The sequence below is a fragment of the Hemitrygon akajei genome, chromosome 8 (genome assembly GCF_048418815.1).
Source record: "Hemitrygon akajei chromosome 8, sHemAka1.3, whole genome shotgun sequence".
Lineage (NCBI taxonomy): Eukaryota > Metazoa > Chordata > Chondrichthyes > Myliobatiformes > Dasyatidae > Hemitrygon > Hemitrygon akajei.
This window is the reverse complement of record NC_133131.1, coordinates 15751696-15768641: the sequence shown is the minus strand read 5'-3', so window position 1 is coordinate 15768641 and position 16946 is coordinate 15751696. Positions and strand designations below refer to the sequence as shown.

At 39.3% G+C, this 16946-nt stretch overlaps 1 protein-coding gene across 2 annotated transcripts; it reads left to right on the top strand.

Moving 5' to 3' along the window:
- The first annotated feature begins 143 nt into the window (after nucleotides 1-143).
- On the top strand, nucleotides 144-15601 carry exo5 (exonuclease 5). 2 transcript variants are annotated; one of them, XM_073052899.1, is made up of 6 exons: nucleotides 144-424; nucleotides 4242-4335; nucleotides 5733-5980; nucleotides 10755-10859; nucleotides 11670-11842; nucleotides 14872-15601. In XM_073052899.1, the coding sequence occupies exons 1-6, from the start codon at nucleotides 322-324 to the stop codon at nucleotides 15337-15339; spliced, it is 1191 nt and encodes a 396-aa protein (XP_072909000.1). In that variant the 5' UTR covers nucleotides 144-321; the 3' UTR covers nucleotides 15340-15601. The 2 variants fall into 2 exon arrangements, with proteins under 2 accessions (XP_072909000.1, XP_072909001.1); XM_073052900.1 differs by having other exon boundaries at nucleotides 4242-4345.
- Nucleotides 15602-16946: the final 1345 nt, after the last annotated feature.

The window sequence follows — 16946 nt, the reverse complement described above, 5'->3', positions numbered from 1 at the left end:
CAAATAACGACTAAAGCACCATTTAAGAGTGAACGTATGATACTTATCACTTATTTCCAATCACGTCTATAGTTTATTTATTTATTTTTAAACATTTTACTTTAAAAAATTTTCACAGGTCAAGTATCACTCCGCGACAGTACAGGGGCTTGTGCGACAGCTCCTTTACCGTGTTGAGAGATTGCCTGTTACAGATTTTATTTTTGTTATCCTGAGGGCCGGGGAGGCAATAACAGACAGTTGTCGCAGGATGTCCGATATTCCTATGCATATATAAAAAACAGGTGGCTTCTATTAGTGGTGGACTTGGACGCGGAACGGATGGAGCCGGAAGCCGGCGGACGGAACATTGATGGGGATGGAACGGCGGTGCTGCAGGAGATAAGCGACGCGGAGTTGTTGGCTGCAGAGCTGGAGTTCAGCGGTGAGCCCGGTACATCGCACTTTACCCGGTGATGCTCTCTCCGCCAAGCCGCTTGCCTTCCTCTCAAAATATGGGATGTCTCTGAACATATTCCAAGGCGGAGGTTCCTAGTCAGTTATTGGGAGGACGAATAGGAGAGTGCTGCCCATCGGAATACAATAATGCAAGCGCAGTTTTACAAAAACCCTGTGTAATTGAAGTAGGATATCTTTATTCTAGCGCTTAAATCATTTTACAGCCTAGGTCAGCGTGCTGTTTTCCTTCCCAATTGCTCACTATACTTTGATTCATGTACACCGATACAAAGTATATTTATTATGAAAGTTTGTATATAGAGTACACCTCTGAGATTCGTCCTCCCGTAGGCAGCCACGAAACAAAACACCGTCCTAGAAAGCATCAAACACACAAACGCGCGAAAAAAGAACGAGTGTCTAAGTCTCTTTAAATACCAACAGCCATTTAAAACAAACAACACTTTTCTATCAAAGGCAACAGTAGGAATGATAGCTGTAACATGGTAAGGCAAATGCTTTCTTGCTGGAAGTGTAGGGAACTGGTTGTATAGCATCTGTGGAGGGGAAAATAGCGTTAATGTAACAAGATGGTGTACTGTTATGAGAAAAAGGCCAGGTTTGATACAAAGTGGAAAGACTGGTTAATTGAAACTGCTGGGTGCTGAAGTCTGTAAAGTGGGATTTGCCAGATATTAACTACATTCGGTTTAAAAAAAATACTCAGCAGTTACTACAATGTCCTCTCAGGGAAAGGAATTCAAAGGTTCCCTACCCTCTGTGGGAGTTCTTCCTTCAATTAGTCTTGAGTAGCTAATGTTTTCATTCAGTTCTCCAGCTCACCCCATCCACAACCAACCTTTGCCCATTTACACTGATCCTGTTTGTCAATTTAGTTCGCATCTACTCTCATTCTTTGTCAGAAACTCCTCTCTCTATCATCCACACAACCCTCCCTGCTACCTTTACACAGGGTACTATCAATTGAATTGAATTAAATTTAGGAATATCTGGAGCCTTCCAATGCAAAAATGACCTGTTTAATTTGTAGTGTTGTTCAGTGAGCCTGAAGGTTAGGGCACACCTCCAGGATTAGCGAACAACCCTACAGGCAAGCAGCCAACCCAAGCTACCAATCATCTCTTTATTTTCAAATGACCTGTTTATCCCTGCACTGTTTTCTGTTTATTAACCAATCCTCAATTTGTAAAATGATGTTAAGCACAGTCTGATTATACTCTTAATTTTGTGTAATAAGCTTGTGTGTGACAACCTGTTGAAGGCTACGTACAGGTTAAAAAGGTTTTCCTTTTCATAAATCCTCTTCCCAATTCCATTATTACACATTTTTGGACTTCTCTATCCAAGGGAGTTCTGGAAAGTCATTGAACATAGCCAGGGTGGAAACTGACAGATTTTTACAGTACAAGGTAGACAAGCAGTGTGGGACAAGAACAGAAAAGAGGTGCTGCAGCCAAAATTGTATCATGCATAATAGGAATGACAGAGCAGGTTAGAAGGGCTGATTGACCTGCTCCTGTTGTTGTTTTTCATATTCTTGTTAGCAACATTTTATCCCCAAGAGCATTGTCAATTTGCTGAGCAGTGCTTCCAGTTCTGCGGTCATTATTCACCTTTATTGGTTAAAAAATATAAAAGCTGCATTTGAAGTAATATATTTTGCTTGTGGTTGGTTCTGGCACTTTGCACTGTATCTCATTATTTTTTTTCTTAGAAATTAGGTTCTCTGCCTTTTCTAATTATACAACAAAAAACTCTGAAAATCAGTAGTTCATGATTTGATCATTTACTGAAATCAGATCTTGCTCTAGATATCTTCTCCAATGTTTGTTAAAACCTGTGATGTACTAATTTTTATTGAATCTGCAAATGATTTTTTTTTACCAGTTTCTCTATTCTAAATGTTTTCATTGGCTTAATGCATGATATTATAACAGGCATCTGTTTTTCAGTATATTTCCTTTATTGAAACCTTCATGCAAAATCTAGGCAGGTTGTAAGAGGATATTATAACCCAAGATAATCATGTCCCAAGCAATAATCATTTGTATGTACTTTCACTCTATTGATTTCTTATCCATTTTCTAACGCAAAGTGTGTAGCACTGTTACAGTTGAGACCAGCAAAACATCTACCATGGTCCATGTATTCCTCCATGACTGAGTATTCTGTAAATTGCTGTACCTTGAGGTGGCTAGACTGCCCAGAGTTGGGATTAGGCTGTATCATGCAAGGAAAGAAAATGATATAATTAACTTTTATTCATATAGCACATTGAGGTCATAAACACGTTTGCCCCAATGAAGCCCTACAATTCTGAAATGTCAATGCAGGGAAGTCGGGAAATGCTGCAGCCAGCGTACTTTGTATTTCGTTACAACAGAGAAAAAAGCCATTCTGTCCATCAAGCTGTCAACTCTGCTTTCCTGCTAATTTTCCCTCTATTTAGTTCTCTCATTCTGATCAGTTTTACTACTCACTTGCTGTAGGGGCAATTTACAGTGGCCATTTAGTCCGGAAATCAGCTTTGAATGCAGCTCTACTAACTGTGCTGCAATTGTACAGCAAGATCCCACAAATAACATTGATGTGAATGACCTGACAGCTTGTTGCAGTGATGTTGTTTCAATGGTAAATGTTGGTTAATTGGCAGCAGCAGAATGCTTTCAAGGTGTTTGTATTATAGTAACAAACAATTCACTATTGTTGCTTTTGTCTATTATGATACCTCTAATAGGCAATTATAGACTTGGTTTCCTTCAGGAAAGTTGACTGTACTTTGGCAATTGCCAATGAATGAAGCAGAGGCCTGCATTAAGTGCAACAAGTCAAAGAAACATATTTAATGGTGCTGGAAATGTAAGGTTTTGCACGTTGCAATAACTGACATTTTAATTTGAAAATGTGAGGAGAGATGTGAGATTGTGGCTTGCCCCGGCTGCACTAATGCCTGGTTTCACATCTGTGGTCTCACAGTGTTTACTTAGCTCTGCTCTGAACTGTGGCTGTGGCCTGCCCCGGCTGCAGTGATGCCTGGCTTTGTGTCTTTGTAAAACTTCAGTTCTGAATGCTACTTTTATTGTTTGCATGATTTGTTTTTCTTTCTTTCCGCACATTGGATGTTTGCCGGTCTTTTTTTTAAAAAAGTGGGTTCATTTGGGGTTTCTTTGTTTTGTGGCTGGATGTAGAGACTAATCTCAAGGTTGTATAATGTATCTCTCGCTCTCTCTCTCTCTATCCATCCCATAGGATGATGATGGTTCCTTCCAGTCAGTTAGTGGGGTTTAGAATACCTCACTCCTTAGAAAGGAACAGCGTGTGTGTGAATGATTTTAGGTGATTAGGGGGTTGCACAGGTCCAGATCCACCCTCTCGACATCCCTTCCCAGATCCAGCGGCATGGTTCGGTCCAAGATGGCTGAGGGAAGTTCTGTTGCAGTGAATGGCCAGCCCAAGCTTCGATACAAGGGATGCCCTTTCCGTGCTTCACGGCATGTGTTTGCTAGATGACTGTTGACCCTACAAGAGGGTTCATATGCCCTTTGACAGGTCTTGTTTTTCATCCTGCAGGGTGTCTAGTCTCCCTCCTCACCAGGCAAGCCTGGTGGGGGAGCCGGTTTAGTCGCCAACCATGTGACAGGTAGTACTGGGTTACATGGTACCAGTAGCACTCATATGAATAACCTGACCTGAATGTATACATACTTTGACAATAAGTGTACTTTGAACTTGAGGTGTCTTCTGAAGTATATTTAATATGTTGTCAAATTTATGAATTGCAGAAGGGACTCAGCAAAGTGAAGGAGACAATTACACCTCGAGCAAGTGTAGCGAGTCTAACCAGACTGGCCATGGAACAGACAAAGCTTCCTGCAGGTTACTTCAAGTATTGAATTTAACTGATTTACTAACCTAGATGTTCCAGAGCGAGATTGAAAAGCAGTGCTTACTACTGATATTGAGAAAACCTGCTGACAAAGAAGTAGTTTAAAAATTAAATGTTAGCTTTATTTGAAGTTACTGACACGATGAAGGAAGCCATGAACACCACCAGAAATGGAGGACCTTCATTATTTCCCTAAATGCCAGCAGTGCAAAGGGCAAAAGAGAGGTTTATTTGTCCCATGTACATTGAAACATCAAAACCTACTGTGAAGTATGTTGTTTGCATCAAATCAAATTAGTGAGAATTGTGCCCACAAGTGTCACTACACTTCTGGCACCAACATCACATGCCCACAATTCAGTAACCCAAACTGTGGGCATCGTATTGTGAATTTCCTCTTTTTCATTGTGAATTGCTGTCTGGCATGACCTGAAATAACCTACAGTACTCCCTGAAAAATTCCCAGACCCACCAAACAAAAAAATGAGGGCAGATGAAGATTGGGGTATAAATCTGGATTAAACTGAAATTTGAAATATCATAAGCTCTTAAAAAGTATTATTTTAAAATTGGACTCTATCTCCCCACTCCTAATCTGCACATAAAATTAGCTTATCAGGGCCAGAGATGTGCTACACCAATAATTAGTCTTAAATACTTAATTAAAACTCGTTATACACCATTCTACACAATTTTACAGCAAGAATAGTGTGTCTTCACAGCAATAATTCTATGCTGATTACTTTGGGAAAAACTGCACTCTGTGCAGGAGAAAGAAATCACTGACTTAAAAAGAAAGCAAACTGCTGAAAGAACTCAGCAGGTCAGGAAGCATCTTCCAGCAATATGTTTTTTTGCTCCAGATCGCAGCACGTGCAGTCTCTTGTGTGTGTGTGTAGGAAACACTAACAGATCCATGTGGACGTCTGCATTTTAACAGTTCATGGGCCTAATCCATAGTTATGCTGTCATTGTATCTGCAAATGTACAGTCATTATCTTGGCCAATTCTTGCAGTGTGTTTTGTTAACCAGCAATTCAGCTTAGATTTGGCGTTCAGGTGGCATATTTGTTGTTTAACTGACTCAATATCTCATCATTCTGCTCTTCGAGTGTTTAAGTTCGCTTAGCATCATGACTGTCAGTTGCCCTCTTTGTGAAATTATTTCTTTTGGGTGAATTTAGTCTTATGGTGACAAATGGAAGGGCATTTTCTTTCAATGTAATCAATTTAATATAAAATCCATTCCCACTAACCATACATCTAATTTTTTAAGTGGACTACAACTTGTATTTCCTTTTAAAGTAAACTTTTTAAATTTAACTTTGTCAAGGCTCTGCATTGAGAAGTTTTGCCAAACAAAAGTCTTTATTTTTTTCCCCCACAGTGGACGTGAGCAATCTTCCATTCGGCTGGCTGTGCCAGGGAATGGAAGTGACTCTCAGTGTGAAGGCAGCAGCTTCAAAAGGATCCCACAGGAGCGGTTTGATCGAAAGTACCTGAGTGTCACAGATCTGAGTCAACAGGCTTGGTGCGAACAGCAGGTGGTCTATGGGATGGAAATGCCGCACGTTCAACGACTACGTGATGAGCATCCAGTTGTGAAAACTGGTAGCAGCATTCATCTGGCAAGAGGTACCCTATCAGACTCCAGGGAACAGGCCCCAGTATTGCAATAAAATAAGCTAAAATGCAGAAGTGAAACCACAATTACAAAGGTGGGGCTTTTCAGATCTCAACCACCAGTAATATCAAATAGTAATTTCCATGGGGGATATCAGATGGCATGGTAGTGTAGTAGTTAGCACAACTTTTTAAAGTATGGGCAACCTGGGTTCAATTCCTACTGCTACTTTTAAGGAGTCTGGACGTCCTCTCCATGATTGCGTGGGTTTCCTCCAGGTGCTCTGGTTTTCTCCCACAGTCCATAGACATACCAGATGTTAGGTTAATTGGTCATTGTAAATTATCCCATGATTAGGCTAGGGTTAAATCAGCAGTTGCTGGGTGGTGCGGCTCGAAGGCCTACTTCGTGCTATATCTCAATAAATAAATAAAAATAATTTCAGTGCAACTTCTAACAGCTAACTCAGGAGCACCCTCTACTGGGCAGATGTCTTTCTGGAGGATCAGGGAAATACAGGGCTGGTTATGTTTCTTGAATAATCAGAAGGGATGTAAAATAAATTTAGCAATTGGAATGGTGTTGGGAAACAAAGTATTGCTGTACCATTGAATAATTAAAAGGGAAGCTTTCACTTGCATTACTGAACTAATTGATTACTTTTGATGTTTATAAAAATTCAAAGTGCAGATTTACAAATTTCACATTTCCATTTTCTAAATTTAGAAAAGTTTGATGTATGATCATTGCAGAAAATAAAAGCTCGATAAAGGAAATAACATTATTAGTATGGATAACATAATATTTGGCTACTTTGTTCAAAGTGCAAAGTAAATTTATTATCAAATACGTATATGTCGCCATGTAATACCCCATGATTCATTTTCTTGTAGGCATTCACAGTAGAACAAAGAAATACAACAATCAGTTTAAAAAAAACTACACACAAAGGCTGACACACAATGTGCAAAAGAAGACAAACTGTGCTAATGAAATAATCAGAAAACAGGCATAAATAGGTATTTTTGTGAAAGCTATAAGGAGTGGTATGCCAGAAAGGCTGACGGTGGAGTCCTCAGTTTTTAGTTTATAAAAATGACACTGATGAATGGACTGAAGATGTGGTTGCTAAATTTGCTGATGACAAGATGACGGTATGGAAAGTAAGTTGTGAAGTTGCCTTAGTGAGGTATAAATGGATGTTAGGTAGGTTAGATCAATGGACAAATATTTGGCATCATGTTAGAAAATGTAAGATTGTCTATTTCAGCAGGAAGGATAAGGAAATGTATCTAAATGGTAGGAAATTGCAGAGTTCCTGATGTAGTGGAGTTTGGTTGCCATAGGCATAATTCACAAAAATTAACTAGTTTTTTTTGTGAAAAATTAGTTACAACAAAGAACTGGTAAACAAGCTGTTGTAGTATATTAGACAAAAGCAACAGGATTATGCTTAAGTGAAGCCTCAGTTTGAGTGTACAGTAACAGTCCCCTTATTTAAGGAAGGGTGTTAATTCCCTTGGAGCAGTTGAGAAAAGATTTACTTGACTAATACTGGAAATGGATGAATTATCTTGTAAGGAATAGTTAGGTGCAGGTGGTTCACATTCAATGGGATTTAGAAGAACACGAAGATACTGAAATATTTATGATCCCGATGGATGTGGATAGGACGTTTTCTTTGTGTAGAGCAATCTAAAGTGAGGAATCACAGTTTAAGATGGATATGAAGCCAAACTTGATAAGCAAGGGCATGAAAGTTATCACAGGTAGATGAGAATATGGAGTTGAGGGTATAATTGGATCAGCATTATATTTTTACATGGAGGACTGGGCTTAAGGAGCTAAAACAGCCTTTCTCAAACTTCTAGCCCTGGAGGAATTCTTGAAATAATTTTCAGGTCTCAGGGAACCCTGCGTAAAAATTATTATATCTACTACTCACGGCACATTAGCATGATCAGTAAGTTGTAGATATAATAATCCAAAAAAATTGTCAGTGCTTTTTTGAGTAGAGAATGAATTCTTATCCAACCTTTCCTAGAGGAAAAAAAAAGGTAGTTAAGCTTAGCTGACCTTTCTTGAAATTAATATCTTTCTTTCCCTTTCATAAGTTTTAAAAACTCATAAGGAAAATATAATAAATTCTGTTAAATAACTGGCTTAAGCCAAAATGGGATTTAATTTTTCTAAAGGTAGGATTGGTAGATTTAATTCAAATAAAGGTTGTAAATTGATTTTAACACTTCTTCCTCCTCCTTGAGTTTTTACAGCAGTTGGCATCCACACTGTTGCATTATTGCCATCTTCAGGATTTACTGTCCCTCATCATCCATTCACTTGACTGCCTAAAGTCGTCTTTCCAGTCCCGTCGCCCTTAAAAAAACTAAACAACCATTTCCTCCTCTGATCACTCTCCCCACATTCCAATAAACCTTTAACACTGTTCTCTACCAGTCCTATTTTGCGTAATTATTGTAGCATTTGTTGACTTTCCTGTGTAAATTTCCTGCATGAAATAAGGATATGCTCTACTGTTTCAGTCTCCTGACATAGATCGCAAAAACATGATTTTAACATGAAAATTTATTGACTATGTTGAGTAGTAAAGTTACTAAAAACCATAATCTGAAGCAACACAATTGCCAATAGTTCCTCCAAGATGGACCTTTTGTTTCGAGATATGAAGATGAAATATTAAATATATCTTGGCCTTTGCTTGATTTGGGCAGCTCTGTGTAACAGAAAAAGTTTTCTTGAATTTCACCATCATTTACAAATCTTAAAACTGTTACAACATCACACTTATTGGTGAAATCTGTTGATTCATCAACCTTGATAGAGAAGCTGTTGTTTTTCAGTTTACCACACAAAACCTCTTCAGCATTAAATGACGTGCCATCAATACATCGACATATCATACTGTTTGAGAGTGAAACCTTTTCAAATTCTTGTGCTTCATCTTGTCCTAGCATTTTAGCTACTATCATTTTACATGCTGGCATTATTAGGTTCTCACCAACTGTGTGACATTTCCTTTTCAGGGTAATAAGTTCTGTTACTGAATAACTGCTTCCTGAGTCTTTTTTTCTGACAATGACTTTATTAACAAAAACTTCACTCTGTTTTGAGATTCCAATAGCCATTTAAAATATTCAGCACTGTTGTGTGCCGTATGGCTGTGATTTGTAGTTAAATGTCTTTGCTGGAGCCATTGCTGCATCTGTAAGTTGTTTGCTACAGACTGGGCACAATGGAACAGGACAGCTTGGATCCCCAGTCTATGTAAAACCCATAAGTCCCTTTCATTGTAAAGATGGACTTTTTTTGTGTCCGTTGTTGCACTAGTGCAGTGAAATGACTTGGACGATTGTACTGTCAGACATGTCTGTAAAACATGGGGGGGTTAATAAAATTTAAAATAGTATGGCATAATAAATAACTAAACGAGAAAATTGCAAAAATACTAAAACTTAATACAATTCACTTCTAACCTACATAATCCACCTTTGCAGCATTTACAACAGCAAAGCAGCAGACCAGCAGCTGAATTGCGGCATGTAAAAATTCATTCTACAATGAAACTTTCTCTCCAATTTTCTACTACAGCAGTTGAGTTTGTTCATTCCCATAAGTCAGTTGGTGATGCGTAAAGGCCAATTTATACTTCTGCATCGAATCTACGCCGAAGCCGTAGGGTGATGTGCACCTCCCCGAAAAAGTAACTCGTGCATTGCGGCGATGCAAACTGCAACAACTGTGATTGGTCGGCTTGGTAGCATCGCCTTTCCTCCTACGCATTTCTGGTTGCCTCTTCTCTGCCATGTCAGTACACAGATGCGAAATAGATGAACCAAACCATCAAATCTACCTGCCGACATACGAAAATTTTTGAAATGCATTTCCTCGTCCATGTTTCTCATGAAGAAACTCAACACAGTGGCATAAAAACCCCACCGACGGCGTAAGCTATGGTGTAGCCCATATGCAGAAGTATAAATCAGCCTTAAGACTAAGTTGGGGGAGGTAATTTGGCAAGAAGAGGCTGACATCACAGCTGAAGTTGGGTGAATCCATTCGGTGCTACGAAAACGCACTTCATGCTCCTCATCAGCCTACCGTCCTCCCTGCCATGGACTCAAGCAAATAAACACAGTCCTACTGCACACTGCCATACTGGGCTGAGAGACCTCAACGAGAATGCTAATGGGGCTGCTCGGTCACTGCCGTCCACTGTGAGGGCTAGCATCGCGTGAAGTTCAATAAATGATTTTTTTTAAAATCACTCTCTCTTGCAGAACCCCTAGTGACCTCTCATGGAACCCCGTGTAAGAAACCCTGGGCTAAAGCTTTGCATGCTTGTATAGTTGTCGTTAGCTTGATAATTGATTGTGTAATATAGTGCAGCTAAATCTAACCATTTTCCTATAGGATCCCTGCCTGGTATATTTCCTAAGATTGCTTAATCCATATCAAAAGCTGTACAATTTATGTCTGAATAAATTAACTGCTGCTGTGGTATATGCATGGTTGCTGTTGAGAGATGACTGTGATTAAACTGACAGTCCCCACAATAACTTAAAATGTGGCATCTCTTTATTGTTAAATGGGGCATGGTAATTCTACCTTAAAGTAAATCCTTTTCATAAATCTAATGACAGGCTTAAAGCCGCCCATTTACTTTTTCTCAGCCTAGTTCACAGAGGTGTCACATTACACTGTACAGAGTGAAATTGAAGGAATTGTGCTTATAAAAATATATAATTTCTGTCTGTTTTGCTTTAGAATTGGAGATCCAGGACATTGTCCCAATCAATATACAGTGCCAAGAAGATAGTTGGGGTGTTAAACTTCTTAATTTTCTCTCAATGATCCAGTTCTTGCAGACAGGTATGTACAAATATATCAGTAGGTTGTTACATAAAAGGTAGGGAGCTTGAAATTAAAAAAAAAACTGCTAAATGCATTTTTTTCTTATCAAAGCACCTTTAGCTTGGATGTTTGGTTTGTAGCTTTTTTATCGCTGTCACTTTTTTTCTTATGGATGAAAATTGATTTCCATTTTAAATATTGCTTTACTGGTTGGTTTCTTCAGCCACCAAGAGGACTACAACCTTGTTGTGGTCTGGAGGCATACGTGCCTCAATGACGCAGAGAGCTTTGTTGGCTGGAGTCAGGGCCTTATGCTTTGGCTCTTGGTAAGATCACGCATGCTAAATTGGTCAAAAGGTAGAAGTCAGACTAAGAGTGTGGTCCACCAGACCTCCCAGTTTGGGGGTTCAATTCATGGCTAAACACCCTGACTGGTAAAACAAAACTGTTACAGAAACAACAATGAAGAATCCTCTACATCTGAGTGAGTCTCCACCTGGGACTTGCATGACTGACAGTAGTGAAAACCCAGAGGAAGCTACTGACATGATGAAGGAAGCCCTGAACACCACCAGAGATGGAGGACCTTCTTTGTTCCCCTAAAATAATAAAACAACCTTTGAACACCAGCAGCATAACGGGCTATAAATAAGCCCCTTCAGGATGTGGGTGGCCTGTTTATGGGCAAGATGCTCCACCTATAATCTCTTCTGATTATTGACAAATTCTAGCTGTAAGCCAGTTGGTTTGGGCAGTAAGTCATGTTGGACTCAAAATCTTTAGCAGATAACCTGATAATTCAAAGTAATTTGGTTGTGTGTTGTACAGGAGAGCGTGTCCGAGAGTTGCCTGTGTTTGGAGAAGTGGAGGGGATTTTCCTGGTTGGTGTGATTGATGAGTTGTGCTATAATTCCAGTGGTGAACTGGAACTCCATGAACTGAAAACTCGTGGTCAACCAACATTACCCCATGCAGCCCAAAGGAAGAGCCATCACTTACAAGTGAGTGAGTAGGACAAGAATCATTTGAAATGTAGGAATTTCACACTAACTTCTAATTAGATTATTGCCATCCATTATTTTGATATTGAGCTAATAATTCAAACAAAGGTGCTTGGTCATCCCAGATGTCATTGGGCAGATACATCCAGTTGCATGGGTAAAATGCATATCATAAGTTAGATTTTATACCCTTCTGTAGCAGAATCAGCTTAGCCAGCTGGTGGCGTAATGGCATCAGCGCCGGACTTCGGAGTGAAGGCTCCCGAGTTCGAATCCAGCCGGCTCCCTTGCACACTTTGCATCTGTGCTGGGTTGAGCGTCGAGCTAGCAACTTGGCCTCGTAAAACAAAACAAGAAAGCCTGCTAAAAAATGCCGTCACTACAGCGTCCCGATGACTCCACTCAGAGTTAAGGGCTTTCTTCTTCTTCTTCATAGCAGAATCAAACCTACGCTTAATAACGTGGAGCTTTTCTGTTTCAGAGTAAATCCAAAGTGCATTCTGTAGGATTTTCATAGACCTTTCTAGACGGCTTATTTAACAGTACAATCTCCTCTGGGTTGGAAGGGTTTGGCTTCCAGCCACCAATTAGGTCTTAAACATGCAAATCCAGTACAGTAACATGATATATTACACTGCTGAAGTATCATCTTTCAAATGTTAAACTGAGGAACCTCAGAATATCTTCAAAAGAAAAACAATTTTCTTTTATGTTTATGTCAGTCTTTAGCTTACCCTTCAATGAGTAATGTGTTGGGTGATTCCTAATTTATTCTAAAAAATTTCCCAATACTGAGAGTGACTTAATTTCCCATCATATCTAGATATATTCCCCAATCAACAAATAGAATGAACTTCCTGTTAACTGTTTATTTATAAATGATCTTGTGCCTCTCACATGATATTTTCAAAGGTGGCAAGCAATCATCCTGCACCACATTTCTAGGTTTATTAAGAGAATATGAAAATCATAAACAAATTATTCTTCATCAATCAAAGTATTGTAGAGAATTTTTATTTAATCCTTTGTAAGGCGTATAATACATATGAATGGTTGATACCTGAGGCAACTTATAGACTAGGTGTACCCAATTCCATTAAATCTTATACAGTCGGCCCTCCTTATCCGCGGATTCCACATGCGCGAATTCAACCAACCGCGAATCACGAAAACCCGGAAGTGCTCTTCCAGCACTTGTTGTTCGAGCATGTACAGACATTTTTTTCTTGTCATTATTCCCTAAACAATGCAGTATAACCACCATTTTATATAGCATTTACATTGTATTAGGTATTATAGGTAATCTAGAGATGATTTAAAGTATATGGGAGGATGTACATGGGTTATCGTGCATCGGGGATCCAAAAAAATCGGAAGTTCTCTTACTAAGTAAGTCGGAACAGGTACATCTGGTATTATTTAGTGTCTGTTAGTCAAACGTTTGTCTTAGTATATAGTATATATTTTACCTTTCTATGCATATAAAACACTTAAGATCATATGTTTCAGCGCCAGGCTCAGGAAGTTCCCGAACTCGATCTAGTGACAGACCACTTTCGAGTGCGCTCTCCACCATGCCGGCTTGATGTGGAGGATCAAACACCCAAAATCCCAAAAATTAAACAACTGCATTGCTCTGTAATAATTGTAGCTTTATCGGGGTAGAGCCTTTCTCACTTTATCCTTTAAAATTGTTCCGATCATTGACCGACTGTAGCCTAACGCTTTTCCAATGACCGATGGCATTTCACCTCTTTCCGATCGCTTTATTATTTCCACTTTATTTTCAATCGCGATCGTGATTATTTTCGTGAACAGAAACACTGCGCATTCAGAGCTCTGGCGCCGGCTCCTAATGTCCATGGCACTGAGACAAGTTAAATGAGGTCTGGGGTTCCACTGGGTCCTAAGGTCCACCGAATTAAGACAGGTTGAATAAGGGACTTGAGCATCCGCGAACTTTGGTACCCGCGAGGGGTCCCGGAACATATCCCCCGCGGATAAGGAGGGCCGACTGTACTTACTTCTTTCCTGCACAAGAGTTAGTTAATCTACCATATCATTCTGAGAAAACTCAAATCATCTTAATCAAAAGAAGAACACACAGGTTTGCAGATTATTATTTGGTTGCAAAAACTTTTTGATTTAATAAAATATTTATTTTCTTGCTCCACTTCCCTTTCCTATCAGATTCCATAATTTACAACCACTTCCTGTCTCCACTTATCACCTCAAAGCGTCTGTTACTATTTCCACTCTTCCCTCCACCATCTGCTTAATACCCCTTCTCACCTGGATCCACCTAGCACTTGCAAGCTCTTGCTCCACCCCTTCTCCCCGCTTCTTTATATTGACTGTCTGAACTCCATCTTTCAGAAAGAAAACGTTGACTGTCCATTTTCCTCCACAGATGCTGCCTGTCTTGCTGAGTTTCTCTAACAGTTTGTTTGTTGTTTGCCAAAACGATAAGAATATGTTATCCAATGCTATTTGCTCTAAATGTATATGGTTTCAAAGCCTGTAGTCATAGAAATGAATGGGGGGGGGGGGGGGGCAGAGAAAACTTTTATTTCAAAATCCTAACACCGGAATAAAATAATTACAGGCTTCAAAGTTGCTTCAATTTTGTCACACTGATCAACCAATTTCATGCTGATAGTAAGTGGCAAATGTCTGTTGTAGAATACCTGTTGCACTTGCTAATGCAACAGTTCTCACACTTTATGTTTAAAACATAAACTGATGTTTTATTTTAATCTATTTAAATGAGTATTTACTTCCTACTACAATTATATTATTTATAAATTGCATGCCCCATAGAGTGATTGTCAAAATATCTTGGCAAGTGATTGGACAACTGTCTGATTAAATCAAAATAATGTTTTTCGTTTATTTCATGTTTCTTTGCCACAAAACCAATGACTAAATAATAATCCTCAGTATGTGATCTGAATGAAAAGCAGGAGTTGTCTGTGGTATGCAGATAGGATACCTTTGATGTAGTAAATCTAAATCCTTTTTATCACCAGGTCAGTGTGTACAAACTTCTCTTTGAGGCTCTGATCAAAGGCCAGCTGAACAAAGACACAATCATTCGCCATCTTCACTTACAAACAGAGCGGCGCTTCAGTTCAGAGGTCATGGCATATGCTCAGATGATAGGATTGTCTGTAAACACATTTGGTGACCTCTTGGATTTAATTTTTTTGAACCTGATGTACGCCGAGATCCCCACCATTGACGTCCTAAAGATAGAATACTGTTACCAAGCTGATGCATCTGTAATTGGGACAGAAGTGGTGTGCTTTGAAGAGGAGTGGGTTAAAAAGGAGCTGAAATATTATTGCTCCTTCTGGAAGGGCCAGAGGGAGGCCAAGGGGGTGGACATCGAGGAGGCCTGGAAATGTCGGACATGCGACTTTGCCGATATTTGTCAATGGAGAAAGAAGAAAGCTGAAGAGGCAGCAGAGAAGAATCAAGCAAATCGTAGAAAATGAGGATCAAGTTTTAGTTTAAAGGGGCAATCAAATTTCTTCTCTATTGTTAGCATGCCAGGTAGTGAACTTGTTAACAATGCCTCTTGATAAATGAAACACATCATTGCCAGTGTATCATTCAGCTGGCCAGGATACACATTCGACCAAGGAGCCATGCTCACAGAAGATTAAGTTATCATTCACGAGGAAATCTGCAGATGCTGGAAATTCAAGCAACGCACACAAAATGCTGGTGGAACACTGCAGGCCAGGCAGCATCTATGAGGAGAAGCACTGTCTACGTTTCGGGTCGAGACCCTTCGTCAGGACTGACTGAAAGGAAAAGTCCTCATGAAGGGTCTCGGCCGGAAACGTCAACAGTGCTTCTCCCTATAGATGCTGCCTGGCCTGCTGTGTTCCACCAGCATTTTGCATGTGTTGCTTAAGTTATCATTATTGGTTTTGTACTGCCTCAGTCCAGTACCCTGTGGAAAGCACCTTTACATGTGAAATGCATTGTGATACTGACAGCTACTTAGCTGTTTGCAGATCTATAGCAATTTGGACAAGTAGCTCTACTAGTGGACCGGGTATGCTAAGAGGCAACATTACTTGCAGCATTTCTTGAAATTTAACCAAATACCATGTCACTATTATGAAGGAAATGCAGTCCTGCATGTGTTTGTGGGTTTTCTGACCAAATATAGTTGATGTGGCAGAGGGGACGATGGGGAGTTTTGTGGCACATTTCATAACCGCACAATGTTCCAAGGAACTACTAATTGCTGAAGTTGTTAATTGTGATTATTATTGTGCTGTGGCTTGACAGTTGAACTTAACTGATTGTAAACAGTAGTTCAACCAGTATATTTAGACAAAGTCAACAATTTTCTTTCATTTCAAAGAAATGGAACCACAGCTTAATGCTTTGCTGTCTGACTTAAAGTTTTTAGAATCACCCTCAATGGTGACAAATTTACACTTGTAAACTACAGGAAGGAAATCCGAGGGCAAAATAATAATTCTGGAACTTTATATTCAAGTTTATTATTATTCAACCATACTTATGTGCACAGCTGAACAAAACAACATTCCTTTGGGAGGAACCCAGGTTCAAACCACAGTACATATGTAATATGAAGTAATATTAACACTATTATCAGAAAATTAAAAAATCCTGTAGATGTACAAGTTGACATACTGCATATGTGACATATGGTTAAATGCTACTGCTGCTGTCATAAATAATGTAGTAGCAAGGTGTCTACTTTTCATTCCTTAGTTATTTTTACCTTTAACCTTCTGGTTCTTGAAGCTACTGGCGTAATCATAACCACTACAGTCTAGCAACACTATGACCACATTGATCATTTTGCATTAAAAATTAACTTCTAATTGTGTTATTTCTTGTAAAAAGTGTGTACTTTATGTTGAGTCATTAAGTCATACAGCACTTAATATGCCATTCAGCCCAACTACTCTATGCCAACCAAGATGCCTCTTCCATGCTAGCCCATTTACCAGTGTTTGGTCCATAACCTTCTAAACATTTCCAATCATGTACTTATCCAATGCTCTTATTTCCAATTGCCCACATATAATCATCTGGGGTTGGTAGATAGCACATT

Bases quoted from the DNA above. Each gene is read 5' to 3' on its own strand.
- exo5 (XM_073052899.1), top strand. From the start codon at position 322: ATGGAGCCGGAAGCCGGCGGACGGAACATTGATGGGGATGGAACGGCG. The intron at 4,336-5,732 runs GTTACTTCAAGT...TTTCCCCCACAG, and splicing joins ACAGACAAAGCTTCCTGCAG to TGGACGTGAGCAATCTTCCA. The intron at 5,981-10,754 runs GTACCCTATCAG...GTTTTGCTTTAG, and splicing joins CAGCATTCATCTGGCAAGAG to AATTGGAGATCCAGGACATT.